At 41.8% G+C, this 24007-nt stretch overlaps 1 protein-coding gene across 16 annotated transcripts in view; it reads left to right on the top strand.

The window, feature by feature from the left end:
- Positions 1–24007, top strand: part of Nckap5 (NCK-associated protein 5) — a 913274-nt gene that overhangs the window by 669406 nt on the left and 219861 nt on the right. For all 16 annotated transcript variants that reach the window (XM_017599040.3, XM_039091169.2, XM_039091162.2 and 13 more), the window contains one exon: positions 23157–23225. In XM_017599040.3, coding sequence (XP_017454529.1) covers positions 23157–23225 — 69 coding nt within the window. The remainder of the gene's footprint in view (positions 1–23156; positions 23226–24007) is intronic.

The raw sequence follows: 24007 nt of genomic DNA, 5'->3' as shown, positions 1-24007 counted from the left end.
TGAGCTGTTACACAGCCGGGAAGCTACCTGACAAGGAGATTCCTTCTCCTCTCTTCCCTCTCTGTCTGACTTATAATTCACATTTTATTGTTTTTTTAAGAATGTTTTATCATTAAAGACTATATAAATAAGTCATATTTACATAAAGTTATTGCTGTTTTGAAGAATGTGGGTAGGTTTTGTATTATTTTAGGAGACATTTCTATGCCGTTTTCCCCTTCTGGAATATAAGAATTGAGCTTTTTAAATATTATTAACAATTTCTTTTGACAAATGGCTTCAGCATCCTGGGTCTTAAGAAGCATAATGGACAGCTAGCATTCACACAGATAGGCTCTTTGAAAGGAGCTGGGCATAGTGCTGGTGCTATTCAGCACTGGGGTCTTTTCCTGGGTAGGAATTGATGGGAGCCAAGAAAGGCAATTAAGGCTTTTATAGTTGTTTTTCAAGGTGTATTAAATGGGTACGTGCTTTAACTATATGTTTACTTTAAGAATCGTAAAGGGAACCCTTGGGAAATATTCTCACGCTGAGCCCATTGCGGTAGACAAAGATGCCTGATTCATTTTCATAAATATATCTGAATTCCATTATTTTTCAAATTTACTTGTAGATTGAGGAAGAGGATAAGTATGTTAATGGAGGTCCAAGAGAATGGAAAATTACAGCAAGGATTTTTCTCTCTGCAGCCAGTCCAGCCTCATTCTTTCTGGGCTCTTTCCAGACACAAATATATTAAAAATCGAAGGCTTGTTTATTCAAACATTCTCTCAATAAATGTTTGTTGTTTAAGGCATTGTCTGGGCCTTTCGTTGGGAATCAAAGTCATAAGACCTAGCCGAAAACAACCATGAGCTTGTACCCTCTGGAAATACCATTCACTTCTATAGGCAAAAATCCTCATTTACAAGAAGCCATGGGCATTTAAATGGGAGCTCAGACTTAGAGAAAGCTAACTACATAGTGGTCATGTAATACTCCTTTTCACTACTTATCCATTCTCTCTCTCCCTTCTCTGTGTGTGTTTGTGTGTCTGTGTGTGTGTGTGTGTGTGTGTGTGCACATGTACATGAGGGTTTACATGTACACATGTGTAGAAGTGCATGCAGAAGTTGAAGCACAGCCTTAGTGTTGTTCCTCAGGTGCCCTCGACTATGGGTTTTTTGGGGGTTGGGGGCAATGTCTTTTACTGACCTGGAGCTCACTGAGTATCCTAGACTGGCTGGCTAGTGAGCCCTTTAATGGTGTAGCCTGGGTTTGCCTCAAACTCACAATCTTCCTGTTTCAGCCTATTGCAATGGCCTGCTAGCAGACACAGCCACTACCATCAAATATTTTTTGTTGTTGTTTTAATGACTAATCATCTCCTTCCCAGAGACCAGAACCAAGCACACAGTAGCTAACTCTTTCTTTGCTTATCTTCCTGCTCAAGGGAGAGTTTATCATATACTTGGATTTCAGCAAGCACACTGGTAGCTGGAATCCCTAACCCTCCCTCTTCCCGACAAGTCAGATGAGGGTAGCCACCATTCACATTTTGACATGGCTCAGAGTGACTGCTCTACCCTCTTGTCTGGGTCTCTGCAATTACATGCTCAGACACTAGTGTTTATAGTACATGTACAAATTTAACTTTTATTCCTATGGAACATTAGAAGACACTGAGTTTTCCCACAATTGAATATTGTAATATGCTCTCAAGAGATAAAATGACTTTAGTTTGTTATGTAGTTTGGTTAGGTCCTAGTAATGGTGTCAGAAGCATTGATGGGCCACTTGTCCCTCACTGACCTGTACACCAAGTAACTAGGTACCAGTACAGCAGCCAATCCACACAGAGATTTTATAGATGGAACCTAGCTTGCCAATGGGACAAAGAAGTATTAATAGATTAGTAACATAAAAGTGGCTCTAAGTACATTAATCTACACCACGCCTAACAGATGTTACAATGAGTTGGAACCTAGGTCATTATTTGATTTATTAGGTATGTAATCTAGTCTTCCAGTGGCAATTAGAAATAAGATGGATTTAATGACTGTTAAGGGAGTAAGAGTCAGTTTTCTGTAGGATTACCATACCTGATAGGTGGGCCATCCAGTGGATGGCTCCAGACTCATGTATAGAGGCAGCCGTAATTGGACTCAGTGCATTACTAAATAATAAAAAAGGACATGAATTTGGGAGGGGGATATTTGGAAGATGTGGATGAATGTGATTAAAATATATTGTATGGATGTATGAAATTCTCAAAGAATAAATTTAAAATATGTATTTATATTTTTATAAAGGTTTTTATGAGCTATATTTTGTTCTTAATTCCCTACCCTAACTTCTTCCAGATGCTCCCATACTCTTTATCCACACAATTTCATATTCTTTCTCATAAAAAACAAAAGCAACAACAACAACAACAATAACAACAACAAAACATGGGATTTGTTTTGTGTTGGTCAAATACTTCTGAGATGTACATACCCTGGAATGTGGGTTATATACCCACTGTCACTTCATCAAGAAAACTGATTTCCCTCTCCAGTAGCTATCAGTTGCAAATAACTTCGAAGCACTATTAGATAAGACTTTGTTAAGAATGGGTAAGAGGAGAGAGAGCAAGGAGATGGCTCAGTTTAGATGGTGCATGTCAAGCAAACTTGAGGACATGAATACCAGAATCCATATAAAAAGACAAGCATGCTGGCCCAGATTTAAGATTATAACTGTTGTCTGGCTGGGAGGATGGGTTAGCGCATGCACAGGAACTAGGTTTAATCTCTAGACTCCACATTTTAAAAGTTAGGAAAGTAAAGGCAGGTCAACTAGTCTAGCATACTTTGTGCTTCTGGCCAGTGAATTTGTGTCAACAAATAAGGTAGGTAGAGCCTGAGGGGTGACACCCAAGCTTGTCCTCTGACTTCCAGATGCACACACATATGAGAGAGACAGAGACAGAGAGACATGGATAGAGGAGAAAAGGAGGGAGACAGAGAGGAAGAGACAGAGACGATGTGAGACAGAAAGATAGATATACATATACATATACATATTCATATACATATACATATGAGAGAGAGAGGGAGAGAGAGAGAGAGAGAGGGAATATGAGAATGTGAAGGTTGTAAATGAGACACAGTGTAGCCACAGGGACACATCACTGATGCTGACAATGTTGTGGAACAGTCATATCACTATTTGGAGAGATTAGATTCTGTCCTTACCTAACAGCATCATGTGATATAAATCCCACATGGATCAGCGAGGTAAAATGCAGAACAACAATCACAACATTATTAAACTTGAGGAAACCAAGACAACAATTTAATTGCTCTCTGGTGGAAAGGACTTTTCTGGTTGTAAAATCAATGAAGGAAATAGCAAAAAAGAGGAATGATAAACATCTTAAATGACTTTAAATGTTTAAAATGATAAACATTTTAAAGTTTTGAACATAACACTATGACAAATTAAAATGAAAACAGCACCCATCATAACTAAAACAAATCGTGGAGTCCTTAACATATTAATTTGACATCAATTCAACAGAAACTTCATGACAGGCAGCTTGCCTTGGAATACGAAGACACAGTTCACATAATAGAAAATGCTATAAGTTAATAAATAAAGAAGTGAAAATTTAGCATCCTGTCTCAGCGCTGAGGTGACAAAAGAGAATATTTTTTTGTCTAACACCAACAAGAGACTGGACTGTTTCTTCTACAAAAGGGAGTGGCTGCCTTACATACCACTGGGGAACTGAAATGCATTGTGACTTCTTTATAGGCTGTTTCAACTTGGGCGGAAAGGGGTTATTTTACTCATACTGGCATGTAACAGATCATCAAAAGCAGTTAGGACAGGAATTCAAACGGGGCAGGAACCTGAAAGCAGGAGCTGATGCAGGGGCCATGGAGAAGCGCAGCTTATTGACTTGCTCCCTATGCCTTGCTCTGTCTACTTTCTTACACAGCTTGGGACCAGACCATGAGCCCAGCAATGGCACCACCCACAAATGGCTGGGTTCTCCCATAACAGCCACTAATTAAGAAAACATCATACAGGCTTACCTACAGTCCAGTCTTAAGGAGACATTTTCTCATGTTTGGTTTTCTCCTCTCAGACGACTCTGGTCTGTGCCATGTTGTCCACATAATCGAAGTTTTCAAGAATGCTCACTCAGGGTTTTCAGCTGTTAGAACCACTTCTCAGCCCAGAGCTCCAGCCTCAAAAATCACCCCCATGTCCCATACGTACAAATAGAAGAAAGCAAGGTGCAGAGGCTGTAATCCGAGCACTGAATGAAGAGGCAGGCAGAGAATGGTACTATTGAGAGTGACACACTGGCAGCCAGCTTAGCTAGGTCTGTGAGCTCCAGGATCTGTTTTCAATGTAGAGCGTACTCTAGGAGGATATTAGCATCAACCTGTCCGACATATGTATGTATGCATGTGTGCGCATTTATTGTTTATGTTTCTGCGGTTGTGGGTGTGGTGCCCTGGAGCCCGGAAGAGGATCTCCTGGTGCTGGAGTTACAGCTTCCAGGCAGTTACAAGGCACCCAATGTGGCTGCTGGGAACTGACGTGGGTCCTCTGTAAAAGCAATTACTGTTGACTGCTAAGCCTTCTCTCCAGCACCCCACACACACATCATTATTTTTGAAGTGAAAATAAATTAAATGATGAGCAGAATAGCCCATGGTATAACCTTGTGCATTCTTGCCATCAAATCATTTATTTTTCTTTTTTTGGTTCTTTTTTTTTTTTTCGGAGCTGGGGACATCATTTATTAATGAAGGGAAATGTGTCCTATATGATACAAGTGGAAGAACGCATCCATAAATTCACCGTGATGGTCAGTATATATTACTCTTATTAAGTGACGTTGTCAATGCTGGCCATCTCCTGGCCTCTGATTTTGAGCAATTTTGTCTTTCTTATTAACGTTGTGTATTATTTTAGGTTTCCTAGAACATACTAATTTTAAATCACAAAAGTAGGTAACCCTATCCCTCTTTTCCCAAGCATCTCTGCCTGTCATATTCTTCTCCAAACCCTCCAAAGACAAGACATATTTGTGTGTATGTCTGTAGACACTGTTCACACGTGTTCCTCTTGTCTAAGGGATGAGAGTGTCTAATGTATTTATCTTCACAAAGACATTGTGAGGAGAAATTGAGATAAATGAAAACATGGCTTGGAAGAAAAAAAGCAATAAAAATGTAATGAGTTGAAGCTTGTCGACTTGTATTTCTCAAGACAACAGATTTCATAATTTCCAGTGATTGTCAGAATTGGGTCTTTGTCTTGGACTAAATGGCATATTTTTAAAGGGAACTACATATGTATATATATATATATATATATATATATATATGGTGATAACATTTACATACAAATATAATATGTATGTATAGTAGTCTTTAAATTTTTATTCTTTCACAGAACATTTCACAGTGTTCAAAATGTCCTTTCTGTGTTATCCACCATGGTAATTAGTCCAAACAACGCTATCGAGTATTTGAAATGTGCTTGGTGGATGAGGACCTGGGTTTTGGGTCTAATAACTCCAATGTCTAAGTTATGGCTGACAATGCTCAGGGGCTAGAGATGTTCCACACAGCATTGCCTGCAACTGTACCTGTCTTCAGTGGTCTCCATTATCTTACTTAACAATCCCAGCAATGTAGGATCTTGCTTTTCTTTCTAACTCCATTTTATAGAATAGCCGGCTGAGTTACAGAACGTGTGCGAGTTACCCAAGTAAGAGTGCTTATACATCCGAACGAGAATCTGTATGTTCACAGGTGGGTGTCACAGTCAGCTTCCTTATCTGTCACTACTCCTACCTTCTTTTCATAACACCAAGTAGATACCCAGCAACAATGATGAAAATTACCAAGGTCAACACAGCAGCTTGTCTCAATTCCATGAAGCCCTCCACTGCGAATGCAGAGACCCTCTGCAGGACTCATTCGCCAATCCCAGGAAGGCACTTCTCAGTAACACATCAAAAGATAGCAGGGGACATGGCTCAGCAGTGAATAGAGCTTGCAAAACAAGCTTTAAGAGTAGGGTTTGGATCTCCAGGACTCACAGTTAATGCTGGGCAGAAATGGCAATTCATCTGTAACTAAGTTGTTTGGAAGGCAAAGATAGAGGCTCCCTTGAGCAAGCTGGTAAGGCAGACTGGCCATATCAGTGAGTTCTGAGTTTGATTGAGAGACCCTGCCTCAAAAACTAAGATAGAAGAGAAAGAGGAAGGCTTTTGACATCACTTCAGGCCTTTGCATGTGTGTGCATGTGCTCACGCTCATACACACACACAGAGAGACACACTCATGTACGCGCACACACACATACATGCACGAACATGCATTACATACACACACGTACACACACACACATACACACACATACACACACACACACACATAGAGGAAAATAAAAATTTTCGAAAGACCTCAGGCCACTACTTTGTTTTAACCACAGACTCACTACAAAGTCAAGCCTTTCTGACTGACCATTCTTTCAGAGCCCTAGACTGCATGCATGCAAGAAGGCAAATTTGCTGAGTATATTTGAAATACTTGAGCAGTTTTGAATGTCCTCTACAGGGTGTGACAAATGAGAGTCTGTGTAAGTCAATACCCCTTTCTGTGAAAGACTAATGGTTTTATGTGTAGAGCAAGGCAACACGAGACAAGCCAGTATTCTTGTTTCCTGTCAGTATTTTTAAAGTTCACTGCCATAACTCTGTTCCCCTTGACCTTTATTTGTGATACCTACCAGGGATCGGCTCATTCACTGAGTTCTAACTGGGCACTCCTCAGAGCTGCCATCATTCCGCTTTCTCCCTGCATCTCATAAACACCTCCTTTCCACCTCTACTCACTTGGATTGTTCTTCTTTTCAAGTTATACTGTGACTGCTCTTTGAATAGCACCTGGCTATCTCAAATTTAAGAATGTTTTGTTCCTGTGTACATAAATGCATGTCAAAATAAATATTTCTCATTTTAGTAACCATAGTTAAAAATCAGTACTATTATCATGTTATTTGCAATAATTGCAATGGAGTTAGAAAGATAGATAGATGGATGGATGGATGGATGGATGGATGGATGGATGGATGGATGAATAGATAGATGAATAGATAGATAGATAGACAGACAGACAGACAGACAGACAAGCAGGCACATAGGCAGATAGATATAGTGAAAAAATCCAGCATGTATGGAAATCCTGAAATCTAAAAATACTCTAAAGCAATGGCCTCCAACTAGTTATAAATGAGAACCTCTCACTTTTAGAATCCAGCTGCAGGCCAGCCAGAAGTCTAAGACTCATGAAGCTGGAGGGTAATGGAATGTTACCATAACCTTCAAACCTACACCCAGGTCCTCAGCCCCCAGACACATGTTTGCACTGACTCAATGCTCAAAGCACTGGCTTAGGGGTGTGTGTGTGTGTGTGTGTGTGTGTGTGTGGCCAGTAAGGTTTCACTTTATTTCTTGAGACAGAGTATCAGTGTTCTGGAGCTTACTAAGTAGACAAGGCTGGTGAGCCTGCGAACCCCATTGTTCCCTGTGCCTTTGTGTCCTCAGTGCTTTGTGTGCAGCTGCAGGCCACCACACCTGGCTCTTCCATTAGTCCTAAGGATCTGAACCCATACCCTCATGTGTGGGTGGCAAGTACTGTATTGTCTGAGCTACCTTCCCAATCCAGTCCACAAAACTTCATTGTGTATGCACTCGTGTGTGTGTGTGTGTGTGTGTGTGTGTGTGTGTGTGTGTGTACATGACAATGTGATCAGCTGTACCTTTAACCTGCATTTGCAGAGGCCAAAAGTTGATGTCCAATGTCTTCCTCTATTATGCTCCACCTTCTGTTTGAGGGAGTTTCTGTTTAGCCAGGAGCTAGCCATTTGGTTAAGCTGGCTGGCCAGAAGACTCTTGGATGTTCTTATCTCAGTGCTTGACCCAACTCTGGCTTTACAGGCACCTGACACCAATCCTGGATCCTACAAGTGTGCTAGGAATCAAAATTCAGATCTTTATACTTGAGCAGCAAGCACCTTACTCACTGAGCCATCCCCACCCACCCCCCAGGTCTATAAGCCTCATACTTTCTAAGATAGCTTTAAAATATATGGAGATGTTATTGTACTTTTAAATGAGAGATTAGATATTTTCCCATACCAAATATGTTTTCCAGGCAGAATCCTATTTTATACAACATGTTTTATCTAATGTATTTCCACTCAGAGACAAAGCATTTAAACAGGCTCACGTTTGTAAGTACTGAGTTGCTAATTAGAATCTAAAGTGAGACGCTGTAATAGAGTTCAACCTTAATGTGAACAATGTTTCCTGGGGTTACAGAGACAGTTCACATGGGCGAGGTGTTAGCTGCCATCACACCAGAGCAGTTGTCTGATTCATTATGAAGGTGTGAACTTGGTCATGTCTCTGAGATGACATTCCCTCTAGAGCAGTTGACTAGATAATTGCTCTGCCCTGGTACCTAATCGGAGCTGAGTAGATGTGAGACCCCAGTCTGCCACTTAATGCATCAAAGGAATGTGCTCTGAGAAGATTGGCACATCTAGTAATAGGACACACATTCTACCATGTTGTAAGATAAAATTAAGATCCGCTTCATGGGCTCCAAGAAATAGCTCAGTGGTTAGGAGTGTCTCTTGCTCTTGCAGAGGACCTAGATTCATTTCTCTGTACTCAGAGGACAGCATATGCCTGCCTGTAACTCCCGTTCTTCTGACCTCCCTGGCCTCCTACACACATGTGCACATAAACTCAATCAGGCCTACATTCATACACAAGAAGGAAGGAAGAACAGAAGGATGGAAATAAATATTTTTAGAAATCCACTTCATCAAAATCTATCTGTATTCGTAGTAACCACCCCCCAAAGATCAGTGTAGTCTGTAACCTCTGTTGTGTATGTAGATATGTAGACATTCACATGAATGTACATGTAGAAGCCTGAGGAAAACCAAGGGTGTCGTCCTTACTTGTCATCCATATTTCTGAGATAAGGTCTCACATGACCTGGAACTCAGCAAGTAGGCCAGCCTGCTACCCCAGCGAGCCAGGGACCCACCTGTTTCTGCTTCCCGGGTGTTAGTATCATCAGATTACAGTGCATGCCTTGCTTTTCATACAGCAGTTTTAGGATCAAGCCCAGGACCTCACACTCTCCCCAGCCTCAGGACTGCTTTACTTTGCAGCATGCTGTTGCTATCTGGAAAGTTCACGCTCAAAAACAAAAGCACGAAAACCTCAAAATGTGTTTGTGGCAGCATTCATTGCTATCCCAAGGTACCAGGCTACATGTAGGTAGAAGAGGAAAAATCCCTAAAGTAGACATCTGGTTTTCTCTTTCATCTGATGACAATCAGAGCTCCTCCTACTGTGTTATTTTCATCACTAACAGCCAAAAGTAAATTGCCGAGGCTGGGGAGATGATGTACTCCGTAAGCTCTACAAACATGAACTTCCAAAACAGTCAAGCATGTGTCCATTATCCAAGGTCTATGGAGTTAGAGATAGGACGATCCCCAAAATAAACTGCCTTGGCCAGCCTAACCAAATTGGTGAACCCTAGGTTCAGTCAGAGTCTGTGTCTCAGAAAATAAAGTCAAGAGGACTGAAAAGGACACTTGAAGTTGACCTATGGCCTCCACACACATGCCCACATAAATGTGTATATAGAGAGAGGGGAGGGGGATGTGGGGAAGGAGAGAGAGAGGGAGAAGGGGGAAGGGGAGAGGGAGGAGATGGAGAGAGGAAGAGGGAGAAAGAGAGAGAGAGACAGACAGAGAGAGAGAGAGAGAAAGAGAGAGAGAGAGAATTAATCACTATTTGGTTATCTTCATCTTCAAAAGTATATAGTCAGGCTTAATTCCTCAATCCTCAATAACTAAAAGTTTAGAAATATGTTGAAATTTAAAGTGTCATACAATTTCTGATGACATTGATATCTATGCATGTAGAGAAATGGGTGCATGTCTATGTAAATATGCACACAACCCTCTAGATATTCTCATACTCTCTTGACACTGTTTGTTGTCAATACGAGGAAAGGAGGTAATGGCACACGGTGACATTGTTAACTTTTCCTGAGGAGACATAAGACAATCTCTCAATCCCTCAGATAGGGCACCAACAACAGACCAAAGTTCAGATTCAGTCTAATTCTAATTTGTTGAACCAATGAGTTTTTTTTTTTAATAGAAAATGACCAAGGTTTGCTTATAAAATCCTGGGTACCCCTGAAACAGGTTTATCACTTCAAAGTCCTACCCTGTCATGGGTAATGACTTCATAGAAGCTGCATCATAGAATGCAGTTTTCAGCCAATTTCCTAATTCCTATCACTTGAGGCTGGAGGCGGGTTAGGAAAGTGTAATGGCTGGTTTCAGGAGAAGGTCCTGTGACCATCCTATTCTCTATCTACTAGGGAGAGGCAATAATTCCATAATTCCATTATCATTACCACAGACCTTCCACCTCTTCGGCATTCTGCATAGATTAGTTGTTGCCATGGCTACTGGGCCAAGGGACTCTCTAAATTGGAAGTAGGATGTTCATGTTATGGTATACAACAAGTGGATAGGGACCAGGGCTGCAAGCTTGCAATGAACCACTCGCAGCATAGCTTTCCAAAATAAGGATGCAACTTGAAATGTCAGATGTGCTGAAGTCGAGAAGCCCTAGTGCAGATCTGTGTATGCCTCTGTTAAATGCAGATACTGAACACAAACTCTCTCATCCTACAGAAGGGTTCCTCGTGTTTAATTTGTTCGCAGCAGATCAACAAGACGTTGTTTTCCCAGCCATCTGTTGAGACTGAAATAAGCTTTACTGTTCTCTGCCTGACATTTCATCCACATTTGTCTTCATGAGACTTCACTCTGGTTTGGGGACTCTCCTCTCTGCTCAACAGACTGCCTTCAAGTCTGGTTGACACAACTGAGCTCAGTTCATGGATTCTAGTGGAAGTTGGCTTAACCCTTTCGCTGATTCAAAGAACAGAACAAATTTGCACTGTATCTGCTCAACACCTTGTAAATGTATAACTAGTGAATGGGTTGAACTATGATTCTCTTTGTCAGTTCAGAATCTGTAACTATTTACCATTGGACAATTGCTTATACAAATTCATGAAAATGAAGATATTGTGTATTCTCTGTGGGGTGTGTGTGTGTGTGTGTGTGTGTGTGTGTGTGTGTGTGGCTGATGTACTTGTATTTGAGCATGAATCTATCTGTGGAGGTTAGAGGCAATCTCCATTGTCAATATTCAGAAGTTCCCCGTCTTTGTTTTTATTGTTGAAAATTAACATGCATACATATAATATATTTTGATCAACTCCACCTCACTCTGTCCCCTCCTACTCCCCCATATTTCCCCCCACTTTCCATTTCAGCTTCATGTATTCTTTTATTAAACCTATTAGATCTACTTAGTGTTGCCAGTATATATATGGGGCCATCTTAAGAAGAATGTGTAGCCCCGTAGTGTCCATCCAGTTGAAAACTGATTTACTGCCCAGAGATCAACAATGGCTGACAGCTCCTTAGCTGGGAGTGGGACATTGTGACTCCCTTTCTGATCACTGCTGTGATTTGGGCTGTCTTAATCTTGTGCGGGTCTTGGTCATGCATGCAGACCCAGCTATTTGTGTGTACAATATGCTGTCATGTCCGAAAATACTGTTTTGTATCAGTCTTCCATAACCCAGCCCTTACAATCTTTCTGTCTGTTCTGTGATGATGCCTTGGAGATAGAGGGAGTGATATAGATATTCCATTTTGACCTGAGCAACTCACAGTCTTTTATTATCTGCACATTGGCCAGCCGCGAGTCTCTGTATTATTATCTGGCTGCTCCACAAATAAACTCCTTTCAGAAGGGTTGAGACCTACACTAAACTATGAGTGTAAAGATAAGATCTTGGAGGAACATTAATGTATTTATCAGAGTAGTAATTAGTAGTAAGTTCTGCCCTAGGGTTTATAGCACACCTACCCATGTGTTCTTTTACCAGAAATGAGTTCTATCTTGTGAAGACAGACTTCAAAGAGTGATTGGTTATTCTCATAACACTAGTGCCACTGTGGAATCCATAAGCATATATTGTTGGGCAATTTTACAGTAGCCTGCCATGTTCCCAGCAGTTTAGATTTCTTCTCTCCCCTAGTAATGCGAATAGTACCTTCTAGCACTGAGAGAGTTAACCCACAGTGATAAAGCTTCCAGACCAATACCACCTTGGCTTCCCCCATGTCTGATGATTCAAGTATGTGGTATCTTCAGCAAAAATTCTCACCATCAAATTGGAGGGTAACCAAGAAGAGTGATGATAATATTTGATGGGAACTCTGAGGTATTCCACTGATCAAAAACTCAAAAAGAGGTAACTCACCCCTGGCACCAGAGTTTTTATTTGCTTTCCCATGGTGTCCATTAAAGGGATTGCCATCCCTCAGGGGTTAATCCATTTAAAGTCCTTTTATATGTGTAGATGTGTATACTATAGTAAATTTCTACCAGAGTTTTCCCCATGTCCTTTTCAGAGTTCTTTAGTTATTCCTCCCTTTAACCCCTTGTCTACCTTCAATGTGGTTACTAAGACATAGACTCTCACTGAACCTGGATTTAGCCAATTTTGCCTAATCTGACTGTTCAGGAATCCATAGAGATCCAGTTGTCTCCACATCTTCAGTAATATGATTACCGAAGCATATACTACTTCAGCTGGCTCTTTATATGGGTTTTAGGGATCAAACTGGGTCATTGTGCTTACACAACAAGCTATTTAACCACTATGCTATCCACACAGTCAACCAGATACTTGGTAATTGTAGCTGGACAATTCTTGGAATATGCAGTGGTCTCTATTGACTAGAAAATTATTTAGGCTCAGTGGCAAAGCTCAGTGGTAAAGCACTTGGCTACTATGCACAAGGTCCTTCATTTCATCCTCGGCAACACAATTTTTGGGAGGAGGGAGGATGACATTTTGGAGCATCTTCTCTCTGGTTTATCAAAAAATAAAAGATCCCAGTTATACACAGGTAAGGTCAGTTGATCTTGTGGAGTGCTCTATTCTTCCTTTTGTCTGATATCAGAAAAGTATCTTATATCTACCAGAATTGACTTCACTGTAACATTTCCCCTTTATATGGACTAGGAGTCTTTGTGGGGCACACTTACCTTTACCATCTGTAAGCTGGACAACATTTCTCACCTTTCTAATGCCTCCCAGGTTGCACCCATTGGGGTGGCTACAATTCTGGCTAGAAATGTCTTCCAAGTGCACTGGAAGCATGAGATGAAACCATAGAACTAGTCAAAGTACAGATGAAGGATCTTTTGTCAGACTTTGAGGCTCTCCCAGGCATTCATCCCCCTAATGAGTATTCCCCATGATGTTGAGAAGCAGCACTTCAGACTTGCTCCCTCTTCTGACCTCAGGCTCATAACTATACAACTCCAGGGTTATTCCCAGCTGACAGCATCTGGAGAAGAGTAAGTGTGCACAAACATTTAGGGGAGTGAATTAGGAAGGACTATCAGCATGTAGCATAGGTTCAAAGTTATGTTTCTCTAGAGCTAGCTGGGAATTACATACAGAATTCATATATGTCTTTGAGTCTTCTAAAATTTAAATGAAAGAAGGAGAAAGAAATGGAGGAAAAAAACAGACAATTATTAAAACAAAACACACACACACACACACACACACATACACACACACACACACAAACTAAAGCCAAAACGCTGTTAAGTGGCCCACAGTCTTCAGTAGCTAGGATGTAATCATGTGCTTCTGGCTACTTTATCCCACATAAAGAACCTGGAAAATGTGTTTAAACTACTAATAGGCCACTGAAAAGCTTGTGCTTTTAGAAAACTGTTCTTAGCCGATACATCATTTGTATGTACTACCTTTGTAAACATTACTGGATAAGTACATGGTATGCATCTTGATTCAGTATATAATCTTGGTAGAATTTTGTGTAATTCAAGATGAGGAATCATTAAAATGACTGATGGCTGCCAGTTATCAAACAACACCTACTTGTTAGCTGTTGCACCTACACAGGGCTGTATATCGATGTATTTGTTCTTCTCTGCCCTAATTCTCAGTGGGGAATTCTGTCACCCTTCCCCTCAACCCTCAACCCTATCATCTCAGGGTCCAACCAGTTCCAAATACCTGCCAGATTGCACCCACTCACAACACAAAGCCAGCAGGGAAGTGTTCAGAGCTAAAGTGAATAAGAGAAATAAGCATGCTATATACAGATATTAACTCTCCTTATTCCCAGAGGTTCACAAAGCCATCCCTGCCACCTGCAAATTCTGTGTAGAGAAGCAGGCATTTAGCTCTTAGATATCCAAATCTGAAGTGTGGGTTCTGAAAAAACATATGTTTCACTATATTCCCATCATAGTCAAACATTTAAAAGTATAGGATGAGGAGATGTTTGCTGTCTGACTTGGCGTAGTTCTGGTATCATTAGAAATGTGTGGTGTTCTGTCCAGCTTCTAGCCATTATAAATAAGGCTTCTATGAACATAGTGGAACATATGTCCTTATTATATGTTGGAGCATCTTTCGGGTATATGCCCAGGAGTTCTATAGCTGGGTCCTCAGGTAGTACTATGTCCAATTTTCTAAGGAACTGTCAGATTGATTTCCAGAGTGGTTATACCAGTTGCAGTCCCACCAACAATGAAGGAGTGTTCCTCTTTCTCCACATCCTTGCCAGCATCTGCTGTCTCCCCTGAGTTTTTGCTCTTAGCCATTCAGACTGATATGAGGTGCCCAGGGACTAAATCACCATCCCAAGAGAACACAGGGTTGGACCTATGGCTCCATCTGCATATGTAGCAGAGGATGGACCTTGTTGGGCATCAATGGGGGGTAGAGGGGGAGAAGCCCTTGGTCCTGCCAAGGCTCCATGCCCCACTGAAGGTGAATGTCTGGGCAGGGAGGTGGGAGGGAGTGGAGGGTGGGTGAGGGAGCACCCATAGAAACAAGGGGGGATGGGATAGCAGATTTCTGGAGAAGAAACCAGGAAAGTGGACAACATTTAAAATGTAAATTTAAAAAAATCCAATAAAAGAAACAAAAAGAAATGTATCTGTCATGTAAAGAAAGACAATGAACCTCAGATTGCTCATGTATACCCCATTTGTAGTTTGTTGGGAGTATCGAGAGAGAGAGTATATTGGCCACTGCTGAGCATGGAGAATGGCAAGCATTACTCAGATGTCATTAGTGTTTGTTAACTGTTGTTATCACCACCATCATTATTTCCTGTAGGTCCCATAGGCACCCTAGTTACAGCTGTTCCCATGGCCTGGCAGTAATTAGACCGACATTCCCACTGGTGGGCCTGACATCTGACAGAGGTTACAGTTCATGTTTCCTATACATAAAACTGAAGACTGCTTCTTCCAAGGTTCATTCTGAGGTGTGTGACAACAATTCCTCTGCTGTGGCCTTACTACAGTTAGGTGTTCGTTTTTGTTTTTGATCCCAGTGAAGGAATTTGGGGATGGCAAAAGACAGACCAACCCAGAGGGTTTTCAGTGAGGGTTTTCATTTCAGCTAAACACTTGGAGACACACCCATCCCCCGTGGCATCCCCCTGTTGAGCAATGTCCTTGAAAGAAGTTGGAAAGTACTGCTATGCAACTCTTGGCTCTTGAGACAGACAAGATGGGGAGCTGGGCTGAGGGCAGGCCTAGTGACCTACACTGTACATCTAGTACACTCCCTGTGAGACAATTTGTTTTGAAGGGAGAGACCAAGGATTGGGCCATATATTCAGATTAAATCACAAATACTATGTGGCTTAATTCTTCCTGTTTTGAATGTAAATTCTTAAGCAATTGGTCAGTATTCTTCTATTTAGGGAACCAAAAAGAGTAAGTATAATTCAAATGAGGAACCCTTGGGAAACTAAACAAATTTCATGAAAACATGTAGATATTGGAAAGACTAAAGGTTGATGTCAGTGCAAGCATCTGCAGGCATTTTGTGAGCACTGGCAACATATATGTTGAGATTTTCTTTTCTGTATAACACTGGAGAAAAAGGAGAATCTACAGTTCCTTATTCTTCCTGCACTCCATTTCTACTAAGGATTTACTCACCTTTACTGAGACTCAGAATGTCAAGTTCATGCCATTCTTGTTTCTGAGCCCTGCTCCTCCAAGCACCATCTAAGTGCTGATGGATCTGTTGTGATGTCTCTCATGCCTGTCTTACTCTTTTCAGCTCTGCTGTTTGATTTCAGGGAAGTTATGGCTTTGATAGGAGCACAATAATCATAATTTTCAATACCCTTATTGTCCCTTCCAGTCCGTGTGTATGTGTGTGTGTGTGTGTGTGTGTGTGTGTGTGTGTGTGTGTGTGTGTGTGTTGTGCCTGGTACTAGAGTAAATTCCTAAAGATGTTCATTTGATCCTGTACCTATGACAATGTCTGGCTTTATCTGTCTTCATCCCTAAAAGTCTCTTTTTATGCAACTGCATACTCTATTTCAGTGGAATTGGCCTATTCAAGTATATCACTGCCCTTCCAGAACATTCCCTGGACCTCTGTAGAGCTCTGTGACATTTTTTCTTTTAATGAGAAATAGAGTAGGCAACAAGAATATATATTCCTTTCTGCTTCATAGATTTAAATTTATTTGTTTATTTATTTATTTATGATGAATTTATGATGTATAAGAATGGGTAAGGGTTGGTACAAAACATGCCACATCATGCATGAATGTAGCATTCATAGGACAGCTTTTTAAGCTTATTCTCTCCCTTCATCATGTGCGTTCCAGGAATCAAACTTGCTTCAACAGGCTTGAAGTGCCTTTACTCTCTGAGCCATGGTTCTAGTCTGCTTTTCATTTCTATCATAAAAACCATGACCAAAAGCAACTTGGTAGAGGAAAGGGCTTAGTTCAGTTTACTGAAAGAAAATAGGCCAATAATAACCCAACTCAAGAGCTAGAAGCAGTTACCATGAAGAATGCTTCTCGCTGGCTTGCTCCCACTAGCTCCTGCTCATCCAACTTTCTTACACAACCTGGGATCACCTGCCCATGATATGCTGGCAGGTGATCACACTACTGTCCACAGTATGCTGGGCCCTCCTTCATTAATTAGAAAACAAACAAAAATTACCCCACATTTTGAATCCAGGATATTCTTAAGCTGAAACACCTTCTTCCCAGTAAGTTTAGTTTTTGTTGCGCTGAGAATAATAACTAGCCAGTATAACCATGTGGTGATCCCCATCCTAAGACTTCTTAGTGTATGTCCCTATAGACAGATACATAAAATGTAAGTTTACAGTCAAAATGGCAGAGAAATAAAGATATGTGCCACTACATCAGCAAATAAATCAGAGTGCCCCCCAAATCTCCATGAATTCGTTTCTTATTCCAGCTTCTTTTTGAGCCATTAGATATAATTATTAACACATCTGTGAGAACCCATCCAGGAATAAAATGCACTCACAGCTTGTGTTGTGTTGTGTTGTATGCTTACTTGTTTTTATGTTTTTAAAGAAATTTATAGTCCCTGAATTGCTGGCATCTAATTGAAAAGAAAAGCCTGCACCTGGTCCAGGAACAGCACCTGCTGGATAGGTGACTCTCTGGATAGGTGACTGTTTCCTGTCTACAGTTTAGGAAGAACTGTGAGCTCTGTATGTTCTTTTCTTCCACCTTATAAGATGTGGGACTGTGATCCCAAGAAAGTCCTAAGGCTTATAAGAAAGAGGGCATGCTAGGATTTGAAGGTGAAAGGAAACACTTTGTTTCTCCCAGATGATCACCTTAGTTTAGCAAAACAGCTCAGTTCCTAGCATCCGAAATGCTATGATTAAAGACTGACTTCCTGTCTCTTCATATGCAAATCTGCTTAAGGTGTCATTCATTTGCATCCGAATAAAAATGTAATAGTACTTTGAAAGTAAGAACTGAGTGTCCAACCTTTTCACATCTACAAGTTTGCAAAGAAGAATTAAACTCTTAGAAAACAAAACAAAATAACCAGGATGGGGCTGGGGAGTTGTCTCTTAGTTAAGAGCACTTGCTGCTATTGCAGACCAGAGCCTGGGTCCAGCACCCATGTTTGTTAGTTCACAGTTGCCTGTAACTCTGGCTCCAGGGAAAGTCTAGAGGCCTGGTCTCTACCATATACCTGAATTTATGTGTAGATACACACATTCACACACACATAAATAAAAATAAAAATAAAAAAAGAGAAGTTTTACAAATGAGACCTCAAACTTAAAGAGATCAGTATCATTTGGAGTCATTAGCTCACTATCCTGAATGGAAAACCTTCAGTCCAGGATGAAATCTAGCAAAAGTTTTGATCACTGTAAAAGATGAAGCTCAACACAGAGATTCACCAGCAGCAAGTGCTTGAAGGTTCTAATTGAGTCCTCTGGGTATCCTGACTTAATAGCATATTTAAAGTGCAACACGATATGTTCTAATTTCTATAATTCTCAATAACGATGCCCGCATTTCCCCTTCTTTTCTCTTTCCCCAACTCGTCTATATAAATATCCACTGTTTCTTTAAATCACACTTAATTAGAGGATTTTTGTGGTTTTTCTTTTTACACGTTGTCTCCTGTTGGAAGTGGGTTAATCCCGAATCTCTAATAAATATGAATGGATTAAAGAGAATCATGAGTTCAAGATCATTTTAGTATCCTGGGCATAATTGTTAAAATCTTCACGGTCTCCTGGGATGTGTGGGATTACATCAATTAAATCATGTCTCTGTAACTGAGCGCAGTGGCCATAAATGTGACTGTGTTTGCTAGCACCCTCTCTGTATTTAATTTGCTGGGCTGTAATGGATTGTCAGAACAGTAAATGTGAGGCAGGTAACGTAAACTGTAATGATGGTAATTATCTGAATGGATCAATCATTGTGTTATTGTAACCTGATGTGGGTAGAGGCGAGATGCAGGCATCCCATATAAATTCTCATTTTCCGTTTTATTTCCTTGCATGATTTCCCCCAAGATATTTAGAGTGAAACCATGTAAACTGGCTGCCACAGTTGTCTCTACTCTCTTTTCCAGTCTCCTTAGTTGCGTCAGCAGATCCCATCCCAAACACCCTTTCTCCCAAGAACGCAGTCATCTTACAGGATTGGAGCTCCAACTCTTGTCCTGATACTTTAAGCACCTTAAGTTGTTTTAGTTGAGTAATTTGTATCTATCTCTCTCTCTCTCTCTCTCTCTCTCTCTCTCTCTCTCTCTCTCTCCCTCCTTCCCTCCCTCCCTCCCTCCCTCTGTGTGTGTGTGTGTGTGTGTGTGTGTGTTGTGTGTGTGTGTGTGTGTGTGTGTGTCCCCACACATTGTGGCATTGTATGTGAAAATACCTTTCCATGTGTCAACCTCAGTTATCGTGCTGCATGTAACATCCAATTTGGTTTTGATATAGGGTTTCTTACTGGTGTGGAACTCACTGAGTAAGCTGGCTGGCCGCCCAGGAAGCTCTAACTAAGAATGCCCTGTCTCTGCCTCCCTAGGTTGGGATTACAGATGCATGCCACCATACTTAACTTGCATGCATTAGTTTTCAGGATTGAACTTGGATCCTTGAGCTTAGGTAGCAAGCACTTTATAGACTAAGACAAATCTCTCCCAGATTTGTCCCTTAAAGAACTATAAAGCCACAAAGTGAAATACAGGTTGCTCCCCTAAATATCTACAATGGAACCAAACTAGACTATCCTCCTATGTGGGCTGGGGGCAGGAACTGAGTGATTGCTTTTGCTGCTCCTGAAGCAAGTTCAACAAGACAGAAGTGAAGCAAGCCTACGAGGAAAGAGCACCAAGCTGGGCAAAGCTCCCGTTTTCATATTGGCTGTTAGTGGTTGTGTGGAGAGGAAGAGTCATGTGTCTTTAGCTAGGGATGACTACTGGTAGGTTATCCATGCCCAAGGAGATGAACTCATATCCATGTGCTATTTGCAATAGACACAGAAGGTAATAAAAAAAGACTTGAAGTTGAGAGGTAGATATATTGGGGAGAAGGGAAGGATTGAGGAGCTAGAACTAGAGTGGATATAACCAAGATAATGGTGGAGAATTTCCCTAGCTGCTTGGTAAAGATGGACCCCTGGGTTGAATACCAAAGTTTCAGTCCTTCCCAAAGAGAGGGCATGGAAGAAGGAGGAAAAAGACAGAATTGTGTATTGGAGAGTTTCAAGAACAAATTGATGAATGCTACTAATGATTAATAATGATAAGAAATGAAATCCTATGGCACGCCTTTCTCATTGTGGAAAACAACAGAACTCAACTTCAAGGTGCCATAAGTAGAAAGTGACCTGTAGTGTACCACAGAAGCACAGCCATAGCCTGTGTCCAGGGAAGATGCAGAGGAAGCCTGGGAGAAAAGTCACATCGAGAATGAGAAAGCCTAGAGCCCCAGTATCAGCACTGGGCACAGTGTGAACAGAGTTGCTATGCTGGCTGAGAGGTAGGGCACAAAATGGCTGATCCATGTTGCTTCCTGAGAAAGATGCCGTGCTCAAGGAAAGTGAGGCAAAGAGGGGGTACAGTTTAGAGATGTTATAAAAGGGAAAGAGGAAAGGGGGTTAAAAATGGTCTGGAAATAAGAGTGAATGTAGGACCATCCCCCACCAATCATCATCCAATAAAAAGGACCAAAATAAGAGCACAGTGAGGTGTAAGAGTCCTCGAAGGGAAGGGAAATAGCCCAGTCAGTAAAATACCCAGCATGCACTCATAGGGCTTGATTTGGATTCTCAGCTCCCACAAAGAAACTTCTGACACGGCTGCAGGTAACCTATAACCCCAGCACTGGGGAGGAGGAACTGAAGCATCCTGTGGCTTGGTGACAAGCTAGCCTGGATGAATTAATGAGCTACAGACTCACTGAGAGACCCTATCTCAAAATAGTAAAGTGGAGAATAAGTGAGCAGACAGCTTGACATCAACTTCCAGCCTCCAGATACACAGGCACACATGTGAAGGCACACAAGCTCTTGTTCAAAGGCACACATGTGAAGGTGCACAGGCAGACACGCAGCCAAGCAGGCAGTCAATCCAAGGATCCTGTGTGCGGGTAAGCTGAGTGATTGCATCTGATAAACTGGTGAGACTGATGTGGAAACGGGACAGTCGTGCCTAAATGTGCAATGAGGCGAGGGAGCAAAAGGTGCTGCTTTAAAGAGGCTTTGGAGGAAAGAAAACCTGGAGAGAGCAAACAGCTAAGAAGCCTACCATAGAGTTGGACAGAAAGGGAGTGCTGAAGCAGAGTCGCACTGCATGCCTCTCAGTGTAGCTTTGACTTCTGTAATCATGCTAATAGTTAACATATTCAGGACAATAAAATGAAATCAAAAAGAGGGAAAATTAAATTTGAACACTGTCAGAAACAAATGAGTTGCCTAGCAGCCCCTGGATGGGAGAGCAGAGTACTGACCTGGTCACCTCTGAACAGAGAATTTTGATTAATACCTTTACTCTGAAAGAGAACATATTGTCACCTCTCCCTAGCATGGATTTTCCTAGTGTAACAGTTTTCTGGGCACTGTGGGGGGTGGAACGAGGCAGGAAATAACTGCTGTAGGAGCCCAGTTCTCACTGTAAGAATTGGATGCTAGAGATGGGAAGTGCAAATGGTGAAGAGAAAGGAAGGGGCTAAGAGGGTAGGTGAGGAGGAACACTGAGAAGAGGAACAGAATATAGGGAAAGGAATCAAATGGAGGAGAAAGGAAAGGGGAAGAAGGGAGGGGGAAGGGAGGAAGTCCCCAGCACACAGACAGGAGATATTTCTATCAAAGGGTAGAGGGTATTAAAACGAATTATGAACTAGAAAAACTCATTCTAGAGGGCATCACCAGTCCAAGGCTGAAACTGAAATGAGAAGTGTGGACCATAGTACCATAGCGTACAAATGTATTTTAGGAAATCCATAGCCATCCTCAAGAGCATCCTAACCCACACAAGGGACAAATGGTGTCTTGTCTGAAACCTGCCTCGATCATGCAGGAAAGAAATGGGAAGGAAGAATAGTGTTTGAGCAGATGCAGCTAAATGTCTACTACTGTGATGTGAGGGAAGGTGTGTGGAAGTCTACATGGTTTTTGAAAGTTGTGTGTGTGTGTGTGTGTGTGTGTGTGTGTGTGTGTGTGTGCGTGCATATGTGCAGAGGCTATAAAGGGAACACACTAACCTGTATACCTTCTCAAAGCCTCCTGCACTCAGCAAACTGATTAAGAGTGCTCCTTCCAGGGCTGAGGAGACAGCTCAGTCAGGATAGTGGTCTTTTGTGCAAACATAAGGACCCGAGTTCAATCCCCATAACCCACTCATGTAAAAAGCCAGTCATGGTGCTACCTTGCTACCTTAACATCCCCACCACAATAAACTTTACCTGAACTATGAGCAAGAAACACGCGCGCACACACACACACACACACACACACACACACACACACACACACACACACGTTTGTCAACTTGTTTTTATTACAGCAGTGAAAGAGACTGATAGCATATCAACACTCCCATGGCCACTCCTTTGAGGAGCATGAGGGCTATAATTAGAGGAAGCAGGGTAGAGAGAGAGCCATAGGATCATTCAGAGTGTATAGTCCAGAGTCACTGGCTGGCACCAAGAATAGCACCTAGACTTTGTCTTTCAAGTTGAAAACTTTGCCTGAGATTCATTTTTGTGGCCACGACAAGTATTAGGCTTCGAGACCATGCCAAGTCTTAATGTAGTAGATGTAAGCATTTCTTACATTTTCATAGCATAAGATAAATACTAGCATCCTTCTGGGGAACAGCCATGCATAGAGCATGATTTGATTTTCGACTCGTTCGGAATACCAAGTTCCGATTTCTTAGAATGATAACGTATGCTTGTGAGCGAGCCTGTAAGACAGGAGTCATCCCTCTGATTCTTATAATAGCAGTTAGAGCAAACCTGTCAAAGGTACTTCTAAGAGATTACCTAGGGTCCTGGGGAGGTATATTTAGCAACCATATTGAATGAGTTGTCACATAACACAACGTTTCATTGATTTATGGGTGTTATTTCTGTCTCTTACTGCAGGCGGAGAATTCAGCCCTGGCTCTGGAAAACGAGAATCAGAGAGAACAGTATGAGAGATGTCTTGATGAGGTAAGGCTGGGGAAGAGGGCGGAGGAGAGGCTGGACTGGGTAAGGATCTTGATAGGTATAAGGGCAAGTGCCTCCCATGTTCCACAGAATGATAATGTTTTCCTCCAACAAAGGGAAGTTGTAAACAGGTGTCCCCTGAGAAATAATAGTTTCTTAGCCTCCTTTCCCCCATAAATGCACCCTCTTCATATCTCTTTTATCTCACCTCTCTCCCCTCCCTCCCTTTCCTCTCTGCTCTCTCTCCCCTTTCTTTCTCCTTTCTCTCCTCTCTCTCTTTCTCCTCTTTTTCCTGTCTCTGCCTCTCCTTCCCCTCCTTCCCATCATCCCTCTCTCTGGCCTTCATCTCTCTCTCCTGTATGAATGCCTCTCTATGTATATTTCTTCTCTCACTTCCCCTTCCTTCTCTCTTCCTCTCCTCTGTTCTTCCCCTCTTTTCTCTTTCTCTCTTTCATATCTCCTCTCCCTCTCCCTCTCTCTCTCTCTCCCTCTCCTCTTTCCTCTCTCCTCTCTCCTCTCTCCTCTCTCCTCTCTCCTCTCTCCTCTCTCCTCTCTCCTCTCTCTCTCCATCCTCTCTCTCTCTTTCCCTTCCCTGCCCTTCCTCCATAATATTCTTCGGTCCCTTTGGGTACTTACCTTCCACCCTTGCACATTCCTAGGGTATGATTCACTGTTTGATCAATTCCTTCTCTCCAAGAAGCATGCTCCTTGGCCCTGAACAGGAAAGAGCCACGTGGGCACACTACGTGTACAATTAGATGCGTTCTCGGAGAAGTGAATTGCTG

Source organism: Rattus norvegicus, chromosome 13, assembly GCF_036323735.1.
Source record: "Rattus norvegicus strain BN/NHsdMcwi chromosome 13, GRCr8, whole genome shotgun sequence".
NCBI lineage: Eukaryota > Metazoa > Chordata > Mammalia > Rodentia > Muridae > Rattus > Rattus norvegicus.
The sequence above is the reverse complement of the archived record's forward strand: the minus strand, read 5'-3'. Positions and strand labels throughout refer to the sequence as shown.